General features: G+C 32.6%; 3 protein-coding genes across 3 annotated transcripts in view; all 3 read left to right on the top strand.

Annotated features, from left to right (window-relative positions):
- Positions 1–26,117, top strand: part of LOC134257064 (uncharacterized) — a 44,271-nt gene that overhangs the window by 4,611 nt on the left and 13,543 nt on the right. The window contains exon 3 of the mRNA XM_062739716.1: positions 22,067–22,198. Within this exon, the coding sequence (XP_062595700.1) occupies positions 22,067–22,198 (132 nt within the window). The remainder of the gene's footprint in view (positions 1–22,066; positions 22,199–26,117) is intronic.
- LOC134257132 (uncharacterized) lies at positions 10,272–12,378 on the top strand. Its single transcript, XM_062739781.1, has 4 exons — positions 10,272–10,407; positions 10,499–10,551; positions 11,091–11,216; positions 11,402–12,378. Exons 1-4 carry the CDS (start codon positions 10,334–10,336, stop codon positions 11,626–11,628), a joined length of 480 nt encoding a protein of 159 aa, XP_062595765.1. The 5' UTR covers positions 10,272–10,333; the 3' UTR covers positions 11,629–12,378.
- LOC134257099 (uncharacterized) lies at positions 22,436–22,831 on the top strand. The gene has a single exon (XM_062739744.1). The coding sequence runs from the start codon at positions 22,439–22,441 to the stop codon at positions 22,793–22,795; it is 357 nt and encodes a 118-aa protein (XP_062595728.1). The 5' UTR covers positions 22,436–22,438; the 3' UTR covers positions 22,796–22,831.

Below are 26,117 nucleotides of genomic sequence, written 5' to 3'. Positions count from 1 at the left end.
AATCAAAGTAAATGCGCAAATAGCGCCACAATGCGCAAATAGCGCCACAAATGCACAAATAGTGCCACAAATGCGCAAATAGCGCCACAAGATGTCATACGATGTTTAAAATCAAAGTAAATGCGCAAATAGCGCCACAATATGTCATACGAGTTAACAACAGCACTCGTTCATGTGAGGTGGGGTTGACGATTACGAACTAACATCATCTTCATGGCACAATCCTGATAGAAAAACATCTGTAACTGCACCGCGACGTTGACGGATGACGGCTGTGTTACGTGCGTCTCGACGTTTCCTGAAATATATAATGCAAAAACACGGCAGTATCATGATAACAAAAACACACATGTAATTTTCAACAGTGAACTGCATAAGAATGTGGTGGGAGGGTGGGTTTTTTAAAATATCGATCCAAAATTGAAATGATTGTATTGCCTGAACCAACCTACCATGTGCTCGTCTGCTAACTTAGAAAGGAGGAAATTACGTCACGTACCAAGTATATATAGTCACTGTGGCATTTCTAACAAAAAAAAAAACTGGTATGCACAACCCGGATTATTCCGCGAAGCACATACTCAATCTAAAATGGGCAATGCACATGTATCACTGAGATAAAATCCCATATTCCTTGACGTTGCTTGAATATGGGTTCTTATCTCAGATGTTATTATATAAAATAACGCTTAATTAGTTTAAAGGATTTATTTGAAGTTTGGCGTATCTGGTCGCGGTGACATATGACAAATTTGGGAGCGGCCGCCGGGTCGTCTCCCCAACAATCAACAACAAATGTGGCGACCCCAAATGGGCTAAATATTGTGCACTGGGTAAATTGCGCGAATGCACAACGCCACGCAAAATGGATACAATGGACCAATATCCCATTTAAATAGTATACATTTCAAATGAATGGGCAACAATGTCATCAATGTTAAATCATTACAATATTGTTCAATGTCCAATATCCCATTAACATATCCAGGTATTAAAAATGTTGAGATTTGATTTATCAATGTTTAAAATCAAAGTAAATGCGCAAATAGCGCCACAATGCGCAAATAGCGCCACAAATGCACAAATAGTGCCACAAATGCGCAAATAGCGCCACAAGATGTCATACGATGTTTAAAATCAAAGTAAATGCGCAAATAGCGCCACAGTATGTCATACGAGTTAACAACAGCACTCGTTCATGTGAGGTGGGGTTGACGATTACGCCACATGCTCGCAAGAGGATCCGCCACCAATGACACAAATTGGTGACGGCGTCGTCACTTCCCCACCTCTGTCACCACTAACCAGCGCCTTTTATAGTTAAGCTTATTTTTGTCCTAATCATTTAAGTAGCTATGGTGATGATAAAGGTACTCCTTTTACTTACCTTATTAATACTTTCCTTATTTATGGAAAAGCACGGCAATTATTCTAACTTAAAGACAGCCAAATGATTTTGACAAAAAACATTGTGTGTTGCTTGCTATTGAATCAAGGCATGATATCGGGATTAGATGGATGAATTTTCTAATGCGACAGACTTGATAATGTGACAGTAATGTGACAGTATATTGTTTATTTACAAGGATGACAGTTGGACATTATATCTACAACTCTGTCTACCTAACATAGTTTTGTAAGATCTGTGAACAATTCTATTGCGGTATTTGTGCACGATATTGATTCTTGTTCAATGATGCTGAAAAGGACATATTGGGGGGGGGGGGGGGGGTAAGATGTACAACTGATAAGAATCACACATTTTTAAATTTAAAAATATGGAATTATTTCTAAATGTACGACTTGCACAACCGTTAGCAACCAAGTACAATGAGTTTAAAACAACTTCGGATTACAGAACATAGATAACAATGGATAGCAAAGGGAATATATAATATGATTGTTTTTATCGTTTTCTTGACTTTTACAGGGCAATAGTGGGAAAGTTATACTGCAGTGGTAATAAGTTCCATCCACTGATCCAGTGACATAACCATATATAATAAACAGGTCTTGTTTGTACCTACAAATCAATTTGTCGTAATCTAACATCTAGGTTTGTATCTATGCTTGAACACAACCGAGAGATGTGCGTAGTCAGAGCACTTGTATTAAGAAATTACAATGAAAGTATATGTTAAACTGTTCTCAGCATATGAGCACGACAGGCCATGGGCCTGTATGGTATATATCTTCTCTCATGTATGAAAAACTAATTAATGCCTTATTGTAAACGATGTAAAAAAATCATGCTTATTGATTAAACATGGGAAATCATATGATTTGTATGCTAAAGGGGGATTGATAATTAGTATTTGACCGATAATTACAGGCTTATTAAGCCTGAGTGATGATATTATACCTATTTAAGATCATGGAAATAGGTGTTTGACTTTCCCTTTCTGTTAGATTTTCCATTCCTTTCAAGACGCTTCGACTTAAAGAGGAGAATACCGGGTATTAAAATGAATCTATATTAGAATGTTCTTAACTTGACCGATGTTTAAGTTACCCTTAAATAGGGTAGTTCCCCGACTGCACGTATAAAGTCCCCTATACTAATCCCGGTGTACTCTTTTCTCATCCTCGGCTATAAAGTTTGCTATATAATCGTGTAAGTAAATTCTTACCCTTTGTCCTAAAAGACGGCTACAGGTATAGGCAATTGACATGATTGCTACCACACTAATTAGATAGAGGCAGTAAATTGCTAAAGGGATAATAGGATCTGCTCATGTGGTATTAGCCACCCTAAGTTCATTTTTTCTTGATTAAACTATACTATTACAAGCTCATTGTGGCTATATACGGCGTTGCGAATATATGTTGAGCCTAAAACCTACACTGTTTGTAAATTTGACAAAAAGATGATCCAATGAGGTACAAAGCTCTGTCAGATGATGATGGCTTATTAAAAATAAGAACCAGATATACAAGAATTATTTTTTTATTTTGACATGTAAAGGAAGTCTCGTCCTAATGGATTCACCCCCGATGTCGGTGAATAGCTGTAGAGTATCATGAAAACTCTCTTCAGTATTATCTTTAGCCCGAAATCCAATCACATATGAATGTTTAGTTATCTACCTTTAGTAACCTATTGACAAGGTTTAAAATTTAATGCCAAACATATTACAGTAAGGCCTGGTTGATGCACGGCTACCCGGTATGGCCCTGGGGGGGGGGGGGGGGGGGAAGGGGGGGGTATGATAAGATTTGCGTTTTGTAGCTGTGAATCGAATTTACATAATCTGTCTATTTCTAGCTCCAAGAACACTAAACATGTTGTGAACCCCTGGGCTTTATCCATTTTAAGATATATACCTATTTGAGCACACAGACAAGTGCCTGTCCATCCTGCAAAAATATTGATATTTTAATAGATAAGTGATGTGTTTTACCTTAACCTGCTTATTTTGTAAGCGACGATTACACTAACGTAGAGAATGTATAACATATCATAATATGGAAATACTAGTATTTTGTCCATGGATTAGGCTTCCCTAAGATAAAGTCCTATCAGCTTACTTCCTTTTGTATATATACCAATATATGCGTTTGCCTTATCTGTTTTAGAGAAAATGGTCCTGTAAGTCTTCGAAACATGGCATCAACTGTGTCAAAAGTTATTCAGTGTTAACTGTTGTTTCCCTTGGGTCTATGTGTGCGTTAGTGTTAAATGGAAGTGGGTAGGTAAAAAGCGTGATCGAGCGCGAGCAACCATATCGTCCCGGTTGGGGATATTTTGAGGGATGGGTGTTTGTAATCGGGTCAAATTATATCCCCAGACTCAACTACCCCTTACTCTCATTTGACCGGAAAAACGTCCCCATTCTGATTTTCCGATACGAAGTTAGTAGGAGAAATAGTTTTAGTCCACGTTTATAATAACTCAAATTCTGATTAAAAACCCTTGTCCAAAGCACTGCACGACTGCTCGTTTTAGGTCCAAAAGAATTTTGAGAGTACCTGAATTATGACTTAGTGTGCTTAATCTAAGACAGTAAAGGCGTTGATTATGAGATTTAAATGACTGTGCATTCCTATGCACTTGTGTTGACCTTATGCAAGTGTTAGACTGACACATGCTATATTTCATGCATCTGGAATCATACGGATAATTTTCCTGTAACGTTATTGGTTTTGTAATTAGCATAAAATGTTTTTTATTGTTATTATTTGTTATTTTTATTCTGTTATTACACCCTAAGAAGGTGGGCCACTTATTCGTGACCACCCCTTACGTCTAAAGTTCGCCTTTTGAATTATGTCCCTTGTCTTTGTTTGTGCGTGTCCAAAATTTTGATTGAAACTTTGTAACAAAAAGCTTGTCTTTTCATTCCAATTTGTTTAAAGTTAATGGAATTTATTTTATGAATCAATGTATGTTTATATAATTTTTTTAAAGAACGGCTTGTACAGTCTAGTTAGCATAAAACGTTTATTATTTCACCCTATGAAAGAAGGCCACTTACTCGTGACCACCCCAACACGAGGCAGTGATTGGATAAATTAAATAAATGTATGGTTTTTCGTCGAAGTGATTTAAGCAAGAGTTATTTCCCCACGGCCGGCATTTTGTGTTGTAGGTCGACATTCCAAGCTTCCTGGCTTCATAACATTCTAAGTTAAATTTGTTATTCTGGGCACCGGAATAACGATAACATTTTTATTTTTTGTGATAATACATTTGTAAAAGCCGCTTTCAATTCATATCAATATTCATTTGAAAATTAGACCACTAGGCTTAGTTAACCTTCAATCCGATGAAAGTATGCGTATAATGGATATAATCTTTCAGTGAAAATGGACAAACGTACTCTATTTGAGAAAACACTGCTAGGCTAAAACGTATTTTTTTTTTTTAAAATATCGATCCAAAATTGAAATGATTGTATCGCCTGAACCAACCTACCATGTGCTCGTCTGCTAACTTAGAAAAGAGGAAATTACGTCACGTACCAAGTATATATAGTCACTGTGGCATTTCTAATAAAAAAAAAACTGGTATGCACAACCCGGATTATTCCGCGAAGCACATACTCAATCTAAAATGGGCAATGCACATGTATCACTGAGATAAAATCCCATATTCCTTGACGTTGCTTGAATATGGGTTCTAATATACATGAATGTCATATATCTTATGCAGCTTTATGAAATGAATTTGTATTTAGCATTTACCAAAGAGAATTTGTTTAAAGTATATAATATAAATTATATGGAAGAAAAATTATATAGTATATGTATGTATTGAATGTAAACAAATCTATTGTACATAGTCTGTAAATATGAAAGCAAAAAATAAATTCTATGAATTAAAAAAAAGTTTTTCAAAATGTCAAAGTTTTTGATAAAGTTTTTCAAAGTATCAAAGTTTTCGATAAAGTTTTTCAAAGTGTCAAAGTTTTCGCCAAAGTTTTTCAAAGTGTCAAAGTTTTCACCAAAGTATTTCAAAGTATCAAAGTTTTCGTCAAAGTTTTTCAAAGTGTCAAAGTTTTCGCCAAAGTTTTACGAAGTGTCAAAGTTTTCGCCAAAGTTTTTCAAAGTGTCAAAGTTTTCGCCAAAGTTTTTTAAAGTGTCAAAGTTTTTTCATCAAAGTTTTTCAAAGTGTCAAAGTTTTAGCCAAAGTTTTTCAAAGTGTCAAAGTTTTAGCCAAAGTTTTTCAAAGTGTCAAAGTTATCACCCTGTAGTAAATCAAAGTTTTCAAAGTGTCAAAGTTATCACTGTAGTTAACTATAGTAAACTTTAGTATTTTTTGTTAGGTTTAGGCAAAGTAAGAATTGATAATAACATTACTTTTTCACTCACATCAATCTTTATATTTCAGATGAGATTCCTCAAAGCTTTGTAGATTTTATATTGTTACTTTAAAGGTCATTTTACGCAATCAAAGCTTGTCTAAGTAGTGTTTAACGAGTCATAATTTTTTTTATAATTAAACGTCTTAAATAAAATAAGTCATCATAGTATTCAAAATAAACAAATCTTTAACAGTCACAAATTTCAAAATGTTAAATGTAAAAGAGGCCCAAAGTAACATTAAAAAGAACAAATTTTTTTTACAAAAATATGATGCTAAAAAAACAAGGAAAAACGAAGAAAATAAAAAAAAAGCAAAATCAACTAAAGAAAAAAAGCCGATAACAATGTTACTTTAAAGAAAATTTAGGTGGGATCAGGGGCCATGAAACCAAATTACTAAATATTACGTATTGAATTTTACTTTTCAATCGTCAATTTTCCTTACGCATGCAGCAGTACGTATACCTTCATCACCTGCGTACGGATTCAATATCTCTCAGTTGATTCGATAAGCAAGATGAATGCTCTACTTATGTTAATTTCTAAAACATATATTTATTGACGAACTAGATAATAAGACAAGGATATCAGCAGTCTCGTTTAAAGTCAGCCTTTCGTAAGTTTTTTGGTTGATACAATAACCTTGTCAGCAAATACAATTTATCATTGAGTCAAATGCTGACCGTCGTTTTTCATAATTGATGACACAATGAATTGACGACGATGTTTTACGTTATTTCCCGATCATGACACAGGGCGGATGTGACCGGTCGGCAGGGGACGCTCACTTCTCCATGGCACCTGATCCAACCTCTGATGTATTGGATTTTGGAGGTATTGGAGGTCTGTGTTTGTTCTTGCCCTATTTTGTTTTGTTTTACGGACTTATGATCTTGACTACTGTTCGGTATCTCGATATATTTCAAGGTACTGATTAAGTTCAAAACAATGATCAATTTAATTTACCCGACTCAATACATTCAAAATTCAAGATATTGTGTTTTACAAATGTAGATAATCATTTCTTTAAAACATTTTTTGTTATTTTAATATTCTATCTTGATTTTTCAATTTGAAATAAATTCATTTGATGATTTCAGCCATACAGTACATAAAAGAAATGGCAAAGAAAAAAATCACTCTAAATGGTTAACGAATGTGAAAAAGAATAAAATTATCAGAACCACCTAAAACTTTTTTTTAATTCTTTAAAGCCTGTCCTCAAGGATACTTCGGTCCTAATGTGAGCATACATGTCCTTATCCGACATATGGGTATAAATGCCTAGAAGGTACGTGTAGTTGTCCCAAGGAACAGTGCAAAAACACTCGTGGATGTTTATCAGGTTTGTATGATATCTAAGAGAGGGGAAATATTTTATTATACCAAAGCGTAAAATAACTGTCAGTTTTTGTACGATGATTGATTTTTAATTGTAACCAAAAATGGCACTATCTTTTACCAATTTTCCCTTTAATAAGAAGTACACGACTGCATACAAAACTAATTTTTACAATTTATTCTCCTGAATTAGCTAGTGAATTTAACATGTTTGTGAAGAAGGGTACAAATATGGATCAAAAGGAAGAATCAAAAACCTTAACCTGGAATCCAGAGAATAGCACATCCAAGGATGATAAATTAAATCAGATGACGTCAGAGCCCTCACGGGAGAGCAAACCTAAGGAATGGTCCGATATGATAGTCATCATCGCCCTGTCTTCAGTGTCTACTGTTGCCGTCTCAATGATCGTCATGGTTGCCCTGGTGTTCCGACGAGGACAAAATAAAGCAAACCAGAGTGACCCGAATAGGGTGTCGTACATATCAAATAATGGGCGAGTCACATCTTACTACGAAATAGATGCAGAAATCTTTTTCCTAACAGATTTAGTAAAGGTGAAAGTAGTGTCGGAGAATACTCGGGTCTGGACGAGAACAAGGTCGAGAAAAGCAAGTACACATCATTGTGAAGAAGAAATGATAAAGGACACCTAGTTCTGATAATGATTACATTCTGTCTGACTTAAATAAGTATCCTGACATTAACCTTTATATTACTCATACGAATGAGTTTTTTTCTGAATCATCTTAGTATGAGTTAAATGACTAAGGTAGAAACATTGCAACATGCACTGGTTATGATACGCACAAAGTCGAGATAGGAACAACTTCATTGATTGTAGATTTTCAATTATAATTTCTTTACTTAACTATTCATGTTTTTTTTAATTTATCCAACTCTTTTGTATTAGAAGTCTGTTTTTCGCTGCTCCTGATTTGAAATTTTTGATTGAGTTTTAGCTTACTTGATTAATGTTCATTCTCTGCATATACTAGTATTTTTTTTTCTAAAAACAATGTCTGAAAAGGTCGTTCTTAAATGATATGAAGACAGGTTCATCGTAAAAAACTGTACTTAAGAAATGCATTTTTTTTTCATTGAAACTTAATAGAAAGAATCAAAACGGACAAAACCCGTTATGCATTTATTATCCAACGTTTTAAGGACTTTTTGTATTGAATACTGTTCGTTATCTCCATATGATTTAATAATAATAATAATAATAATAATAATAATAATAATGCTTTATTTAAAGAAGGTAACCCGATTAGTACAAAGTGCTATTCTTCCCCGGGGCCTTCTAGATTTCAAACAATATACAGGCATAAAATAGTACAATCAAACATATATACAATGTACATGAAAATGATAAGCTCATTTTATAACTTTATAATCGAATGTAGTTTACAAATTAATGAAAATATAGGACAATAAATAAGTCAATATACAAAGTTTAAAAGACATAGTTAATAACAAGGACATCTATAATGATAAAAATTACAGACGTTGGCTAATTATAACTTTTTTCCAAATTCTTTCTAAAAACAGGTAAAGATGGCGATAATTTAACATGTAACGGTAGACTATTCCATAAATGTACACCTGAATATTATAAAGAGTTTGTAAATAAGATTGTTCGGTGCTTTGGTAATCGAAGATTATAGTTAAATTCTGAACGCAATGAGTATGATTCAGAACTGTGAAAAATAAAAAGATTCTGGATATATTCTGGGCTCATGCCATAAAAAGTTTTATACAATAAAATATATTTATGAAACGTAACTAACTCAAAAACATTTAACCATCCTAGTTTTTCAAACAAAGGCTTAGATGGTTGGTCAGGTGCTGCATCAAGAATAATTTTAGCAGCCCGTTTCTGAAGCTTATGAATTCTCTCATTTTCGCTGATGTCCCTGGCATACCCCAAGGACTAAACTGTAATTCCTGAATTAAATTCAGTTAAACATATGGAGATAACATAGAATATTCAAGATCAAAGATTCATAAAACAATACAAAACAGGAGCAGAACAAACACGGACCTCCAAAACATCAGAGGTGGAATTAGGTGTAATGGAGGAGTGAGCGTCCCCTGCCGACCGATCCCACCTGTCGTGTGCTCCTTGTCCTGATCGGCAAATAACGGAAACATACATCGTCAATAATAGGCTAACAATAAGTATGAAAAACGTCATTCAGCATTTGACCCAAAAATTAGTTGTATTTTCTGACAAGGTCATTGTATCGACCATAGAACCCACAAAACGACGACTCTAAACAAGACCACTGACACTCCCGTTCCATCAACCTGCCTGTCAACAATTCACCTCGTTTCAGAAACTGTTCACACGCGAAGCATGCTCCCGCGTATCGAACCAACCGAGATCGACACACACACTCCGCATGCAGGCGATGAAGGTATATTACTGCACAAGCAAAGATAGTTGACGACAGAAAAGCCAAAACCATCACCTCTTTCACATCTCTATAGCTTGGTTGCTGCAAGATAATAATAAACTTCTTCAGGCAAAGTTTCTCGTTAAAGTGTGTATTAAAATTTTGCTCATAATGTATTAATCAACCGTGAATTACATTTTGTTTACTCGCATGGTTAACAATTTTAAGATTTGAATTTTTTTTAATATGTCATGAAAATTGTTAAATATCAATTTTGTTAACTTTTTCATTAAGATACATTTTGGAAAACTATAAAATCACGTATTTTCATTGGATCAGTTTCTCGAAATTTGAAGAAAAATATTGTTCTTGTTCTGTGAGGATTCGATTTGTTGGTTGAAAGATGTTTAGTAATAATGCATTAGAAATTTTACATTTCGTGGTGGTCATAATCTTATGGGTCTCTCCAAACCCTGAAAACAACGAAAGTTAACCACAACCCGGAAATAAAAGATTTCATAATCTTTGAATTTTGAATAAATTTCCAGTTCGGTATCATTTACTTTATTTTATTTCTAGGGGAGAAAATTCTGATTTGGTAATATAGTATAGTCAATCATCGATGCAATATTTACCATGAGTGGTGTATAATTATATTTTCAATTTCTGTTAAGTTTTAAGGAAAATAATTTTCAATCCTTTTCACGGAAGAGTGTGTTTATATCCACTCAAATAAAGGACATTATCACGTAAACAGATATTCACTTTCTATCATATATGTATCCTTATGATGTATATTTGTTGTTTGGTATCAGTTGGAATAGTTTCTGTTTTGATTAAGGATGCTTTTCTTTGCATTACGTAAGAGAAAATATCAATGATTGCATTGAAAATAAAAGCTTATTGCACGAGTATATCATTTTAAATAAACGATGTTACGATTTTCTTAAAGAAATGGTACTCAGTGTTGTGCAGATTTTTACAATGACAATGGAGAATGCAAAGGTAGGTATTGCAAAGAATTGAGAATGTATGCTATAATGATCATATGCGCAAAGGTACGTTATTTCTTTATATTTACATTTGCAAATGTTTTCATATGCATAACACTACTGAAAGCAAACGTTTTTATAACTGTATAAATACAGGTACGGGGTCAAGAGGTCACAGATGTTCGTATGGATAAACGTTCAACGTAATTTCTCAGTGACGTCATAAAGGGTCGACGCGCTTTCAGTGGATAACATACATGTCGTTGGGTTTGAAAAATAACGCATTGCACACGCTTAAAGTCACAATCAGGTGAATATAAAGTATGAATAAGTCACAAATGTAAATATAAGTAATAAGGTATCATTTTTTGAGTTTTATTGGGATGTAAAACGGGTTGGCACATGATTAAATCTTCCATAAAGCCCTTCGGGCTTTATGGGATTTGATCACGCGACCAACCCGTTTTACATCCAAATAAAACTCAAAAAATGATACCTTATTTCTTAAAGAAACATAAAATCATTCTGATTTCTTCAAAATTCCTTTTACAGAATGTCCTGTAGGATACTTCGGACCTAACTGTACCCACAGATGTCAATATCCTAGGTATGGACGCCGCTGTCTGCAGGGAAATTGTAATTGCTCTAAAGAGGAATGCAGCTTAGCAGTCGGCTGTGGCAAGTCAGATTACATCAAATATTCGAAACATAGTTTCTTATTGTATAGCATTTGGAAATTTAATCGAAATTGTCTCTCACTTTCGGAAAAAAAGTATTAAGGAAGTTTTGGTAAAGTTATAATTTTAGAAATATTCTTATGTTTGTTTTGAAAAGTTTTATAAAACACATAACGATATTCATAGATGCAGGCCATGAATACTCAAACTGGACTTACGGAATACAATCGTCTAGACCTAGTGCTATCACAGTCACCATATACGTTGCTGGTTCGTTGGTCACTATAGTTATTCTGACATTGGCAGTATTACACTTAAGGCAAAAGTGTAATCCCAGACATGAAAGGCAGACTGTGACCATATCAACTGATGGAGCACATGAACACAGAGGAATATACGCTGAAATAAATTAATAATGCAGAATGAGATTTCCTTTCCAAAAGGCTATATAAAGCAAATATCTTTTCAAAATCTATTCTTCTGATGAATCGTTAAGTACTCAAACAATGCATGTGAATTTAAAATACAAGAACATCTTGTTTGTGGAAATAAAGGAATATTAACCAGTTTTAATCATATTGCAGCTGATATTACAAAATTCTACGTGAAATCAATATTTTTTTTACAAATATATATACTTAATTCTTTAAGTATCCCTAGCTGTAGGAATGAGGCAACAAAGATTTTGTGTTGTAACAATGCAATCTCCAGTGTAGAAAAGTTATAATAGACAGGGAATCTTATGCTGCATAGCACAGAATGGGAAACATATATTAACGAGTGTATGAAAGTTTGCAATCAAGAGCAGTGTGAAATTACCTGGGCTATAAGTAGTGTATAAAAAGGACACTGTTTGCATAAATATGTTCAATTTCGATAAAGTTATTGACAAAATTAGGTCTACTGTAGATTTTCGATAATTATTGTAAATTTATATCACCTACATACACCTTGAACTTATAAATAATTTCTTACGAGGTAAGTTATTGACAGACAAATTGCTAAAACAAGAACATCAGCAGTCTCATTTAAGTTCATTTCGTAAGTTTACTTGTCAATTTAATGACCTTGTCACCAGATACAATCTATCATTAAGTTAAATGCTGACTGATTTTTTTTTAAATTCGTATTAGGCCATAACTTGCATTGGAGGCTAAATCCTGCATGGCAACTGATTCTCGTTTTAGAGGTGTTTGTTCTGTTACAAATGTATATCATGTAAAGAATTCTATGTTTGCATACAATTTGTTCTGATGTGTCGGAGGTCCGTGGTTGCTCTGCTTCAAATTTGTATTGCTTTATGGACTTTGATATTGAATACTCTTCGTTATCTCCATATCCTTCTCCATATATTTTTTACAAATAAAAATAACATCGAACAACGCTCATAAATTATATTTTTTTTGATATCACTCATTGTCAGGCAACGTTGACTTTTGCTACACTGGAAAGCATGTCTTCATCATTCAGAGGGTTAAAAAATTTTATTTTCAATTTTTCACGATGAATCATATATAATTTACTTACATGAAAAAATATTACTATCTTTTGCTAGGTGCAGGTTGTTTCATAAGACGATCACCTATACTTGGTTGTTAAATGTTGGAAACATTGTAAAAATTGAGCATGCAATGGAACAGCTGAAGTGTTTTTAAATCACAAATAATTTGAATTTCTAAAACTAATGTTTCCCTAAATCACTTCCTTAATTTATGCCCAAATACTCTCATTTCGATTCAATACATGAATAAATTCTCAATTTAGACAAACCTGTCATTTTCCAAAAGACATAGATTTGTGGGTTGGGACTATAACTGTACATGTAATTCTTCCTGAAAAGTCAGCAACCGAAAAACGGGTGAATAAAACAATGACCAAACACTTTCATACATCCACCTTCACTGAAATACAGGCAACGGGAATGTCTCAGCATTTAGCGTTATATAGCGTCTAAATAAAGCCAAAATACCATCCATACATCAAGACACAAAAAATTATCCCAAGGATAACCAAACCATAATTCTAAAAATGTCAAGAGTTCAACACCTTTTTGATACATTTTGAAAATTTCAATTTTTTTAAGAATGGTGAAATGCATAATAATAATGGTTTATTGTGTAAATAAAGACTTTCCTGAAAATATTCAAAGCTTTAAACTTGAAATGTAGACCATGGCACTTTTTTTTTATTTGACCAAATTATGGTAATGACTGATGTTTAAAATATTGCTATACCATTTCAACTTAAAAAAATGTAGTGTTGAGTTAGCTCATCGATTCCTACAATCAAAATTACAATTTAGCCAAAAAGAGTTTTTTTTAGAGTAGAACAATAACTGCTATATACAATTTAAAGTTTTAAAATCATACAAAGCATTAAAGAGAATCAAACACCTTTGCATGCCTAATAAAATCAGGATTGGAACCTCTGCTGCTTTGCCCTCCTTAATGAGAAAACTTTTATCAGTACATGATTTCTTGATACGAAAATTAGAAAATAACATTTAAAAGATTTTTTCCCAAACTAGAACCAACAATAATAGTCTGTCCGTGTTTCATAACTATATTTCATTGGTCAGAGGTGCAACACATTTTTTAAAGATTCAATTTAATAAAAGATTTTCTACAATGTAAAGAAATATTCTTTAATTATATACAGATTATGTTAAATAAATTAAGGTCTAAATTCCTTTCCTTTTTATTCATCAATTTTATCAAATCAGATGACTGTGTTTTATCTGTTCATTATCCCTTTTTAATGAATATAAAAAATAAACACAATGAAAAGCGATTGGTGAATTCAAGAAATGTACTCATGTACATTTTCCCTAACTGCCATACTTTAAATACTACAATTCTTTTGACTAGGAGTACAACAAATATGTAAAAGTTATTGTAGATAAAATATGAATAAATATTTTTTTTTTTAAATGGCGAGTAATATGTTTCACAGTTGCTCACAGTTTTTTCTGTAAAGAAAAATATTGTAAAAATATGTTATTCGGAGATTCAGAACAGTATTCAAGCTCAAAAGTCCATGAATCAATACAAAATAAAAACAGAACAGACATGGACCTCCGAATCATCAGAGGTTGTGGTCAGGTGTCATGGAGGAGCGAGCATCCCTTCCGAACGGTCACACCCTTAAGACCACGCGTGTGAACCTAGTCATGATCAATATTTAACGAAAAAAATCCGTCGACAATTCAGCTTGTATAAAATCTGAAAATTACAGATCAGAAGCAAATAGCAAACACTAACCTACTAAGCTATCAGAGGTTTGATCAGATGCCATGAGAAAATGAGTATCTTCCGTCCACTGTTCACACCCGTAAGACCCAACAGTTGCATAATATTTCTTCTAATGTCATTATTTACAAATGTTAACGTTAGATTGTTGAAACCCATGTACCATCAATGAAATATATTGAGATAGCAAACAGTATTCAAGCTGAAAGTTTTACACAATTACACAGACCTCCAACAATTCAGTAGTACGATCAAGTACGTGAAATATGGAGAAATGGTAATAACCGCCATGTGCATTTTGTCATGAGCAGGAAACAATTGAAAATCCGTCGTCATTTTCGTATTCAAATAATTGTCTGACAATAGCATGAAAAACGTCGTCAGCATTTAACTGAATGATGTAATGTTTTTCCTGACAAGGTGATTGTATTTTCCATGAAACTTCAGGAATGATGTCTTCAAACGATGCGACTGATATTCTTGTTTCATCAACTTATTTGTCAATAACTTACCTCGGTTTAAAAAGTGTTCATACGTAGAGCATGGTCTTGCGTATCGAAACAATACATATAGATGTTAACCCAGTATGCAATTGATAAAGGAATTTTGCTGCAAGGGAAGTCGACGAAAACTTAAGGGATCGTTTTTCATACAATGTGGTTTCTGAAGTATCATTAAAGTTTTTTTATGTAAAAAAAAAATCAAAATCCAAAACATATGTGTCAAAACCTTTTGTATCTTTTATTTCAAGATCACCTGGAAAAGTCATATCGATTTAAAAATGTAAATAGACATTGTCAGTTGTTAATGACAATGTGTCGTCGATATATAAAAATGTCAAGTTGAAGGCCACAGCAAATGTTTTCTTGTTTTCACTTATAAGATTTTTGATATACCTTGCCTCAAATGAATACAAAAATAGGTCTGCTAATAACAGGGCAAACTTGTTCCTATGGGATTTCAAGTAGATTTGTTGAAAAATCTGGTCTCCAAAAGCACATAAAATTTAAATCAGACTCAAGCATCTTTTTAATATCAATTGCAGAGTACTTGTGTGTAAAATTAGAATGCTTTTAACTAATAGTTTTGAAAATCACCTATGACAAGGTAACTAAATTTACGATAACTTTTTTAATGCAAAAACAGCTGTCATTGATATAAAAAAAAAACAAATTAAGATTGATCGTATTCAGGACATTTCCTTGAGCAGGAAATAAGTTTGAAGAGGAAAATACAATATGCAGGTGAACGCAGAATATTTTAACTTAAAAAAGAAAAAATAATTATCAAAAAACTAATGTCATCCCTTTTGGCAAACAATTTTATCATCAGTTGGCCTTAATCGGCTAAATTTGGCAAAATATATACAGTATTCAAGCTAAATCTCCATTAAACAATACAAAATAGGAGAGAGCAAATACATACCTCCAAACATCAGAGACGGCTACCATGGAGGAGTGAGCATCCCCTGCCGGTCACAGCCGTGTGCTCCTCGTCATGATCGGGAAATAACAGACAAATCAGTTGTCTATTCAGTGTATTAATAACGGACTAGCAATTAGTATGAAAAACGTCAGTCAGCATTTGCCTCAATGATAAATATTATTTGTATGTGTTGACAAGGTCATTGAACTTACGAAATAATGACTTTAAACGAGACTGCTGATATTCTTGTTTCATCGACTTGTTTGTCAATAATTTACCTCGTTTTAGAAATTGTTCATACGGAGAACAGAACATGCTCTTGCGTATCTAATCAATGAGATATATAAACTTCGAATGCATGTGATAAAGGTGTATTGCTGCATAAGTAAGGGAAGCTGACAATTGAAAAGTAAAAGTCATCACGTTTATCATAGTGCTTTGTTGTTAGATTACCATTAACGTCTTTTTTAAGTAAAATATACAAATATTTGAAACAGGTGTCGAAGACTATATATCATTTTATATTATATATCAAGTAAAGTAGGATTTTTTTCGATAATCTGAATCTTGAGTATTATGCTACTGAAAATACCTTCTTCTAAAGAAATTCTGCTTTAAGGGACCAAGACTTTGAATGAAATGTTGGCATGCAAAAAAGCACTTAGTCTGCTCCATTATTAGCTTTTCGGAAGACTACATAATTACTGTCAGTGAGCAACCAGGCAGAATCATCTCCCGTGTTCTTATCTGAAAAATCAGACTGGTTTTCATTGTGTGATTTTTTGATGACAAATCACAAAATTTGATAGTACAGAGGTCCATTTCCATTGAAGAAGCAGTTATTCATGATACCAAAAATATAGTCTTGTTTTTTAAATCCATCACGAGGTTTCTATTGTATTAAGGGTAGGTAACTCGTTCATTTTGATATTATAGACTAAAAACGTGATGAAAACTTTTGAAAAGTCCTTAGAATACAGAGGGAAAATTAGATGGAGAGGAAATCCTCTACGGTCTTAAAACTTAGAGATAAACAATTAAAGGGGTCCAATTTAGATAGAGACTTAGCTACGCTGAAGGAATTATTTTAAATATCCAAGAAGACAAAACACTTACGTCTTTTATGTTTTTAATTTAGATATACCGGTAATTGAAAATACCTTATGAAAAAGATCTACGAGTATGTCTACGTTTCTCAGATCAACAACCAGTCAATATTCTATAATTTGAGCTAGTTTTTATTAAGAAAGTGAAACATAGGGAGATAACGAACAGTATTCAAGTACATAAAACAATACAAAATAGGAGCAGAGCTAACACGGACCTCCAAGACATCAGAGGCGGGATCAGGTGCCATCGAAGAATGAGCATCCCATGCCGACCGGTAACAGCGGTTGTGTACTATTTGTCATGATCGGGAAATAATGGGAAAATCTGTCGTCAGTTCAGTGTACTAATAATGGATAACAATTAGTATGCAAAGCGTCAGTCAGCATTCGACTCAATTTTTAATTGTATTTGCTGACAAGGTCATTGTATCGACCATAGAACTTAAAAAATGATGACTTTAAACGAGACAGCTGAAATCATTGTTTCAACTTGTTTGTCATTAATTTACCTCCTTTTAGAAATTGTTCCTACGTTGAGCATGCCCTTGCGTATCGAATCAAGTGAGATATATAAAATGCGTATGCAGGTGATGAAGATACATGTATATTGCTGCATAAGTAAGGAAAGCTGACAATTGAAAAGTTAAAGTCATCACGTTTATCATAAAGCTAGGTTGTTAGACTACCATTAACGTTTTTTTTTTCAAATAAAATATCCGAATATGAAACAGATGTGTCAGACTCTCTGGAATCTTTTATCTCAAGCTCACCAGGATATATCGTTTTGACACCAGAATGGAAAGTACCATTGTTCGTCATCTATAAATCTAAATGTCGAGATGAAGGCCACAGCAATTTTTTTTCACGCATAAGATTTCGTCCGTCAATTACAGACGTAATTGGAAAAGGAAAATATTTCCTCAATTCGAGAGGAAAGTCTCACGATATTTGATATAGACATCTAGAATTATTGCATGCATCAAATGGATAATAAGGACATCATATAATTCCTGAAATAAGCAATAAGTGGATACTCCATCACGGGTTGTTTGAATTATGAGTTTGTTCTAAACCACGGAAAATGGTACAAAGATGTTGATTGTAAACAAGGAATGTTAAAAATATCCAGAGACAGACAATCTGAAAGACTGGACAGGAATTTCCTAATTTGTAAATTTCTTTCCAGAACGTTGGACATTTTCAGTATCAGTGACAAAGATCCACTAACTGTATTAATACCCGGATATTTTTCAGTTCCACCTGTGATTTTAATTTGGTTTCTGAGTGAAATTCCTTTATGCATTTGGCCTTAAATGCAAGTTGTATATCAAAGACATGGAATATTTGGGAAAACCAGTAGCTTTTTAAAATGAATCTGATACAAAATAATCAAACTAGATACTCTAACTGTAGTAATGAGCCCGAGCATATAATTCGTTTATAATGTCGTTTAAATTCTTAGATACTTTATATCTTTTCTCTTTGTTTAAATTAAGAGGAATAAAAAAAAATAAGATTGTCCATGTGTAAGACCACCCCTGTCAACGCGCGATCGATCGGCAACTCCGATCGTTAAATTCAACTTCGTGAGGAAGATGTGGTTAAAATAATAGTATTTTGTCACATTTCTTTGCGATTTTCCTTCAGCATTTCTGTCTTTTGAGGTGCAACTAGACATGTTTAACACCATGAAAGTCCTTCACGCATCAAATATCACCATATACTTTGTTAAAGTTAAGTTCTCATTGAACATGGTTGCCCTAACCTTACACACGAAGCTCGTTTAAGTGGTATTTCTTACCTTATTTAGAATACCCAACAGTCCAAAAGGCACAATTGCAATTCTAAATGGGTAAATCATAAATGTTTTCCGATTTGATTTTCTTCATCACACAGAAAGCGTCAAAATAATGGTTTAATGTGAACACTTTACAAAGGTTTTGGCGATTGGCAACAACTCTATATGCGATCGTAAAATGAAGCAAATTTAATAAACATGCGATTCTGCAACTTCAAATTTATGAAATACTTTTAATGAAATATAGCAATCGCTAACCATGTGCTATGGGCGGAAAATTTGTCGAAATAGGACGAGACACCGAGCATTTGATTTTTGAGAGGATATATCTAAATATCGAGTTGAAGGCCACAGCAAGTGTTTTCTTCACGCATAAGATTTTGGACGAATTCTGCTTCATATGAACACAAAAATAGGTCAGCTAATAACGGGCCGCAATTGGTAAAAAAGATAAATATTGTCAATCAGGAACTCAAGCATTTTTTTGATGTACAATCAGAATTACATCTTTAAAAAAATAATTTTGCATATTATGCATGACATAGTAAGTAAATTGAAAAAGACCTGTAAATGATATCAAAACGGCTGAAATTTAATCTATCGTGGGAATTTGTTATGTATGAAGTAGAAAAGTTTTTAATCTGTTGATTTTGGTAAAATTTTGTGATTTCAAATTGTCCAAACGTTCCTTGGAATTTTTAGTTTCCACATCTGATTTACAAAACTTTTTGAATATATTTTTGCACAGTACTCTTGAAGATTCTCCTTCACTACTGTTAGTATCTTAGTGAGGAGTTAAGAGAGAGGCTTAGTTGAACATTTCTTGGAGCCTGCAGTGTGTCTTTGAAAAGATTCTTATGAAGTTTTCGAGTCCAATAGAGAAATAATAGATAAAAACAAATATGCATGCCTGATTCATCAAATTAATATCCAAATTAGTACAAACAGTATTTGTAGCTTTTCTGTCTTGTGTTGCAAAAAGCCTTCGGTATTTTATAGGGCTGTGTATTGACCAAAAATTTCGTTTTGCGATATATTGCAATATTTTTAACTGTATTGTGATATGTATTGCAATATTTATAATGTTATTAAAATTGTATTTTCTTATAATATTAACTTTACTTTACATGCAGAGTGTAGATAACTATGATAAGTAAGCAAACGTAAGCAAAAGGAAAAAAAAAATTTGTTGATTTTATTAAAGTTATGAACTTGAAATACATCCATAAAACAGCTTCTATCTTACTGTTTGGCTTTATAACAATTTTTCTCACATCTATTTTTATATTTAATGATAACATTTCTTAGTCTAGGCATTTTGCCGGTATATTGATATTACAGAAACGTATTGCAGTACGAGTTTTTGTCATTGTATTGCAATATACCAAAATATCGATATTTTTGCCAAGCCCTAGTACGAGTATTTAAAAAAATGTTTATCCTCTTTTTACTAGTTTATAAACACGAGATGACGACAACTTTGGAAGTACCTCAAACGTGTTAAACGTAAAGCATACGAGAAAAGGGAAGGGATAAAATTTTGATTATTTTAATTGATATTTCGAAAATGAATTGATTTGTGACAAACTGGATGCACAAAATTTAGCCAAGTAGGAATAGAACATACCTTAACAGACAGAACCGAGATCGATAATTCATTTTATGATGAAGAAGTATCGCAAATGTTTCAACAAAATAAGAATGTCAATTTGCTATAAAATTGTAATGATGCCTAAAGCTGTTGAATTATATACCGGTAAAATTTATAAAGAAATAAAAAAAAAATGATAAGAAATCTATGTATCAAATAGCTATATACTGAAATCTAGAAATATCGGGGAGGAAACGATTCACCTAGAACGGGATTAAGCACTGAATGATATTGTTATCTTTATGAAAACAAGTTATCATTGCATACAATTGATATTTGTTTCCTGAACAATGTATCTGTAGCAGTATTTAACATCAGAATTTTTCTTCTTCTCTCAGTTTTACAAGTAAACACAAAACAATGCATCAGTCTATGACTCTGCAGATCTTTATAGGGATATTTGAGATATTTTGCTTTATATATGCAGAAAAGGCGTGTTTAAGGTAGGTAACCACAATGCAAAATAACAAAGAACAGTTCAATATATTTATTCAGAAGACAGGTCTCACATTTTAAAGAATTTCTATTGCAGCACAGGAGAAACAGGGATCTGTTGTGCAGATTATTATTTGAAGGATGGAAGATGCACTCGTAAGAAAGAACATAATCGTTTTAGTTATATTATTATGTAGGAATGTCATTATGAATCAGACATATTGAGAATTGATGGTAGCAATACCATTTTACACACATTTATCATTATATTTTAAAAGAGATTCATCAAAACTCTGCAGATTTTATATTGTTTTAAAATCATTTTACGCAATAAAAGCTTTTGTACAGGATATTTAACAAGTCATAATTAATTTTTTCATTTTTTTTTTTCAAATAATTACATATCATTAAACGTTTTAAAAATAAGTCTTCATAGTATTAAAAAATAATATCTAATAAATTATTTAAAACATCTAATAAATCTTGTACAGTCACGATATTCAAAATGTTAAACATAAAAAAAGGCTCTAAGTAAAATTAAACATAATTTTTTTCTTCAAATAAATACATATCATTAAACGTTATAAAAAATGAGTCATCATAGTATTTAAAAAAAATATTTAAATTATTTAATACATATTATAAATCTTGAACAGTCACGCTATTCAAAATGTTAAATGTAAAAAGAAAAAAGCTCAAAGTAAAATTTAAAAAGAAAGAAAAAAAAATCGAGCAAAAAAATACAATGCAAAAACAGCAAATAATTTAACAAACCAAATTTTAAAAACAAAATCAACTAAAGAATAAACAACAACATTACTAAAAAGAGAAATAATGAAACCAAATTAACAAATATAACTGTTACATTTAATCAAGAAAGGTACTGAATAACTTTAATACATTTATCATTTCAATTAACCCGACTCATTGCATTCAATATTCAATTGATTATGTTTATAAAATGTAAATAATATATTTTTGTTAAAAACCTTCTGAGTTTTTTAAATATCCGATCGTGATTTTGCAATATCAAATAAAATCAATGACTGATTTCGGTCATACATTACATAAGAAATTGGCGAAGAAAAATCGGAAAAAACTCTAAATTTTTAACGTAATGAAAAAAAAAATTAAAATAACAAAACCACCAACAAATAAAACTCTCTTTGTTTGAAATCATTTAAGCATGTCCTCAAGGATACTTTGGACCAAAATGTGAGCATACATGTCCCTATCCAACATTTGGGTATAGATGCTTAGAAGGTCCGTGCGGTTGTTCTAAGGAACAGTGTAACAACACTCATGGATGTTTATCAGGTTTGTTTGATATCTTTGAGAAAGGAAATATTCTTATTATACCAAAAGCTTAGCATTACATTTAGGTTTTATACCAAGGTAGATTGTTAGTCGTTACCAAAAATGGCGCTAGATGTTAGCCATTTTTTTCATTTAACAAAAAGTACATGAATGCATACAAAACTAACATTTCAAATTAATATATTGCCGACATTAGCAAGTGATCTTAACATTTTTGTGAATCCAGAGCACAGCACTTCAATGGTTGACAAAACAAGACAGACGAAGTCAGAGCACTCGCGGGAAAACAAACCTAAAGAATGGCCTGATATGATCGTCATCATCGCCCTGCCTTCAGTTTCCACTGTTGCCGTCTCAATGATCGTCATGGTTGTCCTGGTGTTCCGACGAGGACAAAAGAAAGCAAACCAGAGAAACCCGAATAGAATGTCATGCATATCAAATAATGGGCGAGCCACATCTTACTACGAAATAGACGACAGAAATCTTGTTCCTAACAGATTTAGTAAAGGAGAAAGTAATGCTGGGGAATACGTAGGTCTGGACGAGAAAAAGGTCGAGAAAAGCAAGTACACAACATTGCCTCAAAGGAAATGATAAAAGACAACCAGTTCTTGTTATCATAACATTCTGTTTGACTTATATAAGTACCATGATATCAACATTTACATTACTCATGTTTTGAAGGAATGAAATTGTTTTTTATTTTCTGAATTATCTAAGTATGACCTAAATGACTTATTTAGAAACATTGCAAAATTCACTGCTTATGAAACGCACAAGGTCGAGATAAGAACATATTCACTTATTGTAGATTTTCAATTATAATTTTAAATTTAAATCAATGTTTACATTACTATTCATTTCTTTTTAAATTTTCTCCACCGTTTGCGTTTTCCTGCTCCTGGTCTTAATGTTTGAATCGCCCCATGAGCTTGATTGCTGTTCATTATCGACATATATTTCATATTTTAATTTCAAGGACATACACAACCTACCTTACCTATGGATAATTTTTCAAGATATTCTTAATTTAAGATTATAGTGCCATCAGATGTTCATAGACAAAAAATCAGCATGCATCACAAGGGGGTTTTGAAAGATATCAATTGATGAAAATCCTTGGATGATTCAAAGAAAAATATAATAAAAATACCAAACATGTATTCTAGATGTCTCTTTTATCCAATTTTGATTTACAGGAAGTGCACAACACCGTATATAGACATATAGACATTAAAATATAGGACACAGTCCCTTTAAGAATTGGAATTCTTCAACCCCATGGAAAAAGACGAAAAAGTTCAAACTATGTTGCGTATGTCCTTCAATGTCTCTGAAAAAGGTCATTCTTTAATCATGTGAAAACAAGTTTAAATATCACAATAAAACCTTAATTTTGAAATACATTGTGTTTATTTATTGAGACTCAATTTAAGCAAGGAATTACAACGGTTGAATCTCGTTATGCATTAATTATACAACGTTTTCAAATGTCGTTATTGTCCCTGGCATACCCTACTAACGAGACAGTAATTACTTAATTACACGAGGCCTCCAATGTCAATTTCAATAGTCCTCTCTCATTGATGTCAACACAGACAATTACACGAGATTTACATGCATAATTAGGCTTCCTTTGCATAAGAATACGAGGTTTACATGCATATTAGGCCTCCTGACCTACCGGTTGGTAAAATTTACAATTTGCGATCGGTAGAATGATCAAAAAATCAATTCATCTATCTTTCAAAGAGTTAAAACGGAGAAAGCAAACAAAAAAAGGATAAATAATCGCTTTTTTTAAAATATGTGTGCTATTTCCCTGTTGAATGACAAAACAATTTTGATACATTTAAATTTCTCATTGGCCATTTCGGGAAAAAAAAAACTATTAGTATTCAATTGGATCATGCAGTTGCTGGTTCTTTGACGATTAAATGACAATCAACTGAACACAGGTTGTATTTGTGCCATGCGTATCAACTTATTTTTATTCAGGTGATCACTGTTGGATGCTTCTTTATATATTTATACATTTAATTATTGTTGAATACCTACCGTAAATCTTGAAATTTTTGCTGTAGATAAATTTTCAGCAAATATGCGAGTTCATTGCATTCGCAAAAAATATTTTTCTTAAAAATAATTCAATAATAAGAAAATTTAAACAAAATAGTGGTCATTCGCAAAATTTTGAAACGTAAACATTAATCAACAGCATTTTGACCCAGATTCGCAAAATAAAATCTACGTAAAAATTTCCAGATTTACGGTATATATTTTCTTTGCAGTTTTAAACATTTGAATACTTTAATAGTCAGTGAAAAATAGAGTGAGTTTAGCCTAAGGCAAGCATTGGAAAAGTGTCATAATTCTATTTGAATAGGTACCTAAGACGTAAACAAAGGTAGTGACTGTTCCTTCGCCAAGTGCTTGGCACTAAAGTTAAAGTCACGGGTCTTTCGAATATGACCTTAAAACGTACGTCCCGTGTCACGGTAGGCGCTGGCACGATAAAGAACCCTCACTGCTCAATGGCCCTGAGTGCCGAGTATAAGTCTAAATTTGAAGCCCTTCACCGGCCTACGGTGACGTCTCCATATGAGTGAAAAATTCTCGAGAGGGACGTTAAACAATATGCAATCAATCAATCAATCAATCTATTTGAAAAGGTGAACGCAAATGGGTTACCGGTATCAATAACAGTGTAATGTTAACATGTACAAGATTTGATAGAAAAGTATGACGTATGTCTGATTAAATTTATTTATTAGTATGTAAAACAAAAATAGGTCCACACGCAACATTTTAATAAAGTGCCACGCCACAGCATGATACGCCCGTCAAAAAATTACAATTTTTTTTTAACAGTTTAGAGTGCAAGAAAATAATGCCAACCTTGATTCTAAGATTTCTATGATTTTTTCCATTCCTTAAAATATTTAACCATCCCCTGTGATGTAGCCATTAATTATAATAAATATTAAGTCATTGATAGATTTCTATGCTGGTTGTGTTAGACCTTGCCAAATGCCCACCATATTAAACAATATCAAATTAGTCTTAACACTTTAATCTATACCAAATTAATTTTGAAAAGAATAGGCTGGCCATCAATGATATATGCTATAAACTGACCAGCAGTTCTTCTGTCTAATCCCCAAAGGATCAAGACTGCTTGATCAGAGCTAGCCTTCCTACGTTGAACTCATTAATTAATCTTTAATAGGATGCTTGTCTACTCATTACTGCCAAGAGATAAATGGGTCTGCACTATCTACCATAATTTTTTTTAAGACATATAAAATACTCAAAATTTTTTTTTTGTTGAGATTTAATGTCCGACAGGTTTTAATATGTAATTTATATGGACAGGCTGATTTCACCCCACCCCATAAAATTAGTTTTTAAAGTAATAATATTTTATAATATCAGATTGGTCTATTATGCAATATTAAATTAGTTTTAATTACTTTTCATCAAATTCCTTTTAAAACTAAGGCTAGGCAACAAGAGCTATTTTTAATCCAACAGGCTTACTCATTTGCCCATTGCCCAAGGGATATAGATAAGAGATCCTCTACCAGTTAAGTTTTAGCTCCTTACATTAAACTCATTAATTTCTCTCTAATTTGACATGCAATTTTCTGTTATCAAAATTCTTCTTGATCAGTGCTTGATAATTACACTCTGTAGGAGAGGTAGGATTTCTCTAACATACATTATATTTGTTATAGATTGTTCTCAAGCATATGCTTAAAAAATAAGTATTTTCTTGATTTAACACTTTTTTAATAAGGACAGTGCAATACTCTTACATTTGGATTTGTAAATGAATAGTATAAAGACACATTTTTTTTTAATTTCACTTAAATTAAAGGTCACAGTGACCTTGAAATGGGTCGCGACATACCTT

Source organism: Saccostrea cucullata, unplaced genomic scaffold (genome assembly GCF_032062105.1).
Source record: "Saccostrea cucullata isolate Sc308-1 unplaced genomic scaffold, CSIRO_AGI_Scuc_v1 ctg1999, whole genome shotgun sequence".
Lineage (NCBI taxonomy): Eukaryota > Metazoa > Mollusca > Bivalvia > Ostreida > Ostreidae > Saccostrea > Saccostrea cuccullata.
Note: the sequence above shows the minus strand (reverse complement) of the source record. Positions and strands in the feature narration are given on the sequence as shown.

What these genes read in the sequence shown, in the direction of transcription:
- LOC134257132 (XM_062739781.1), top strand. Translation starts at nt 10,334, where the DNA reads ATGATGTATATTTGTTGTTTGGTATCAGTTGGAATAGTTTCTGTTTTG. An exon ending in GATGCTTTTCTTTGCATTAC is followed by an intron (nt 10,408 to 10,498) that starts GTAAGAGAAAAT and finishes ATTTTCTTAAAG; the next exon opens with AAATGGTACTCAGTGTTGTG. An exon ending in TGACAATGGAGAATGCAAAG is followed by an intron (nt 10,552 to 11,090) that starts GTAGGTATTGCA and finishes TTCCTTTTACAG; the next exon opens with AATGTCCTGTAGGATACTTC.
- LOC134257099 (XM_062739744.1), top strand. Translation starts at nt 22,439, where the DNA reads ATGGTTGACAAAACAAGACAGACGAAGTCAGAGCACTCGCGGGAAAAC.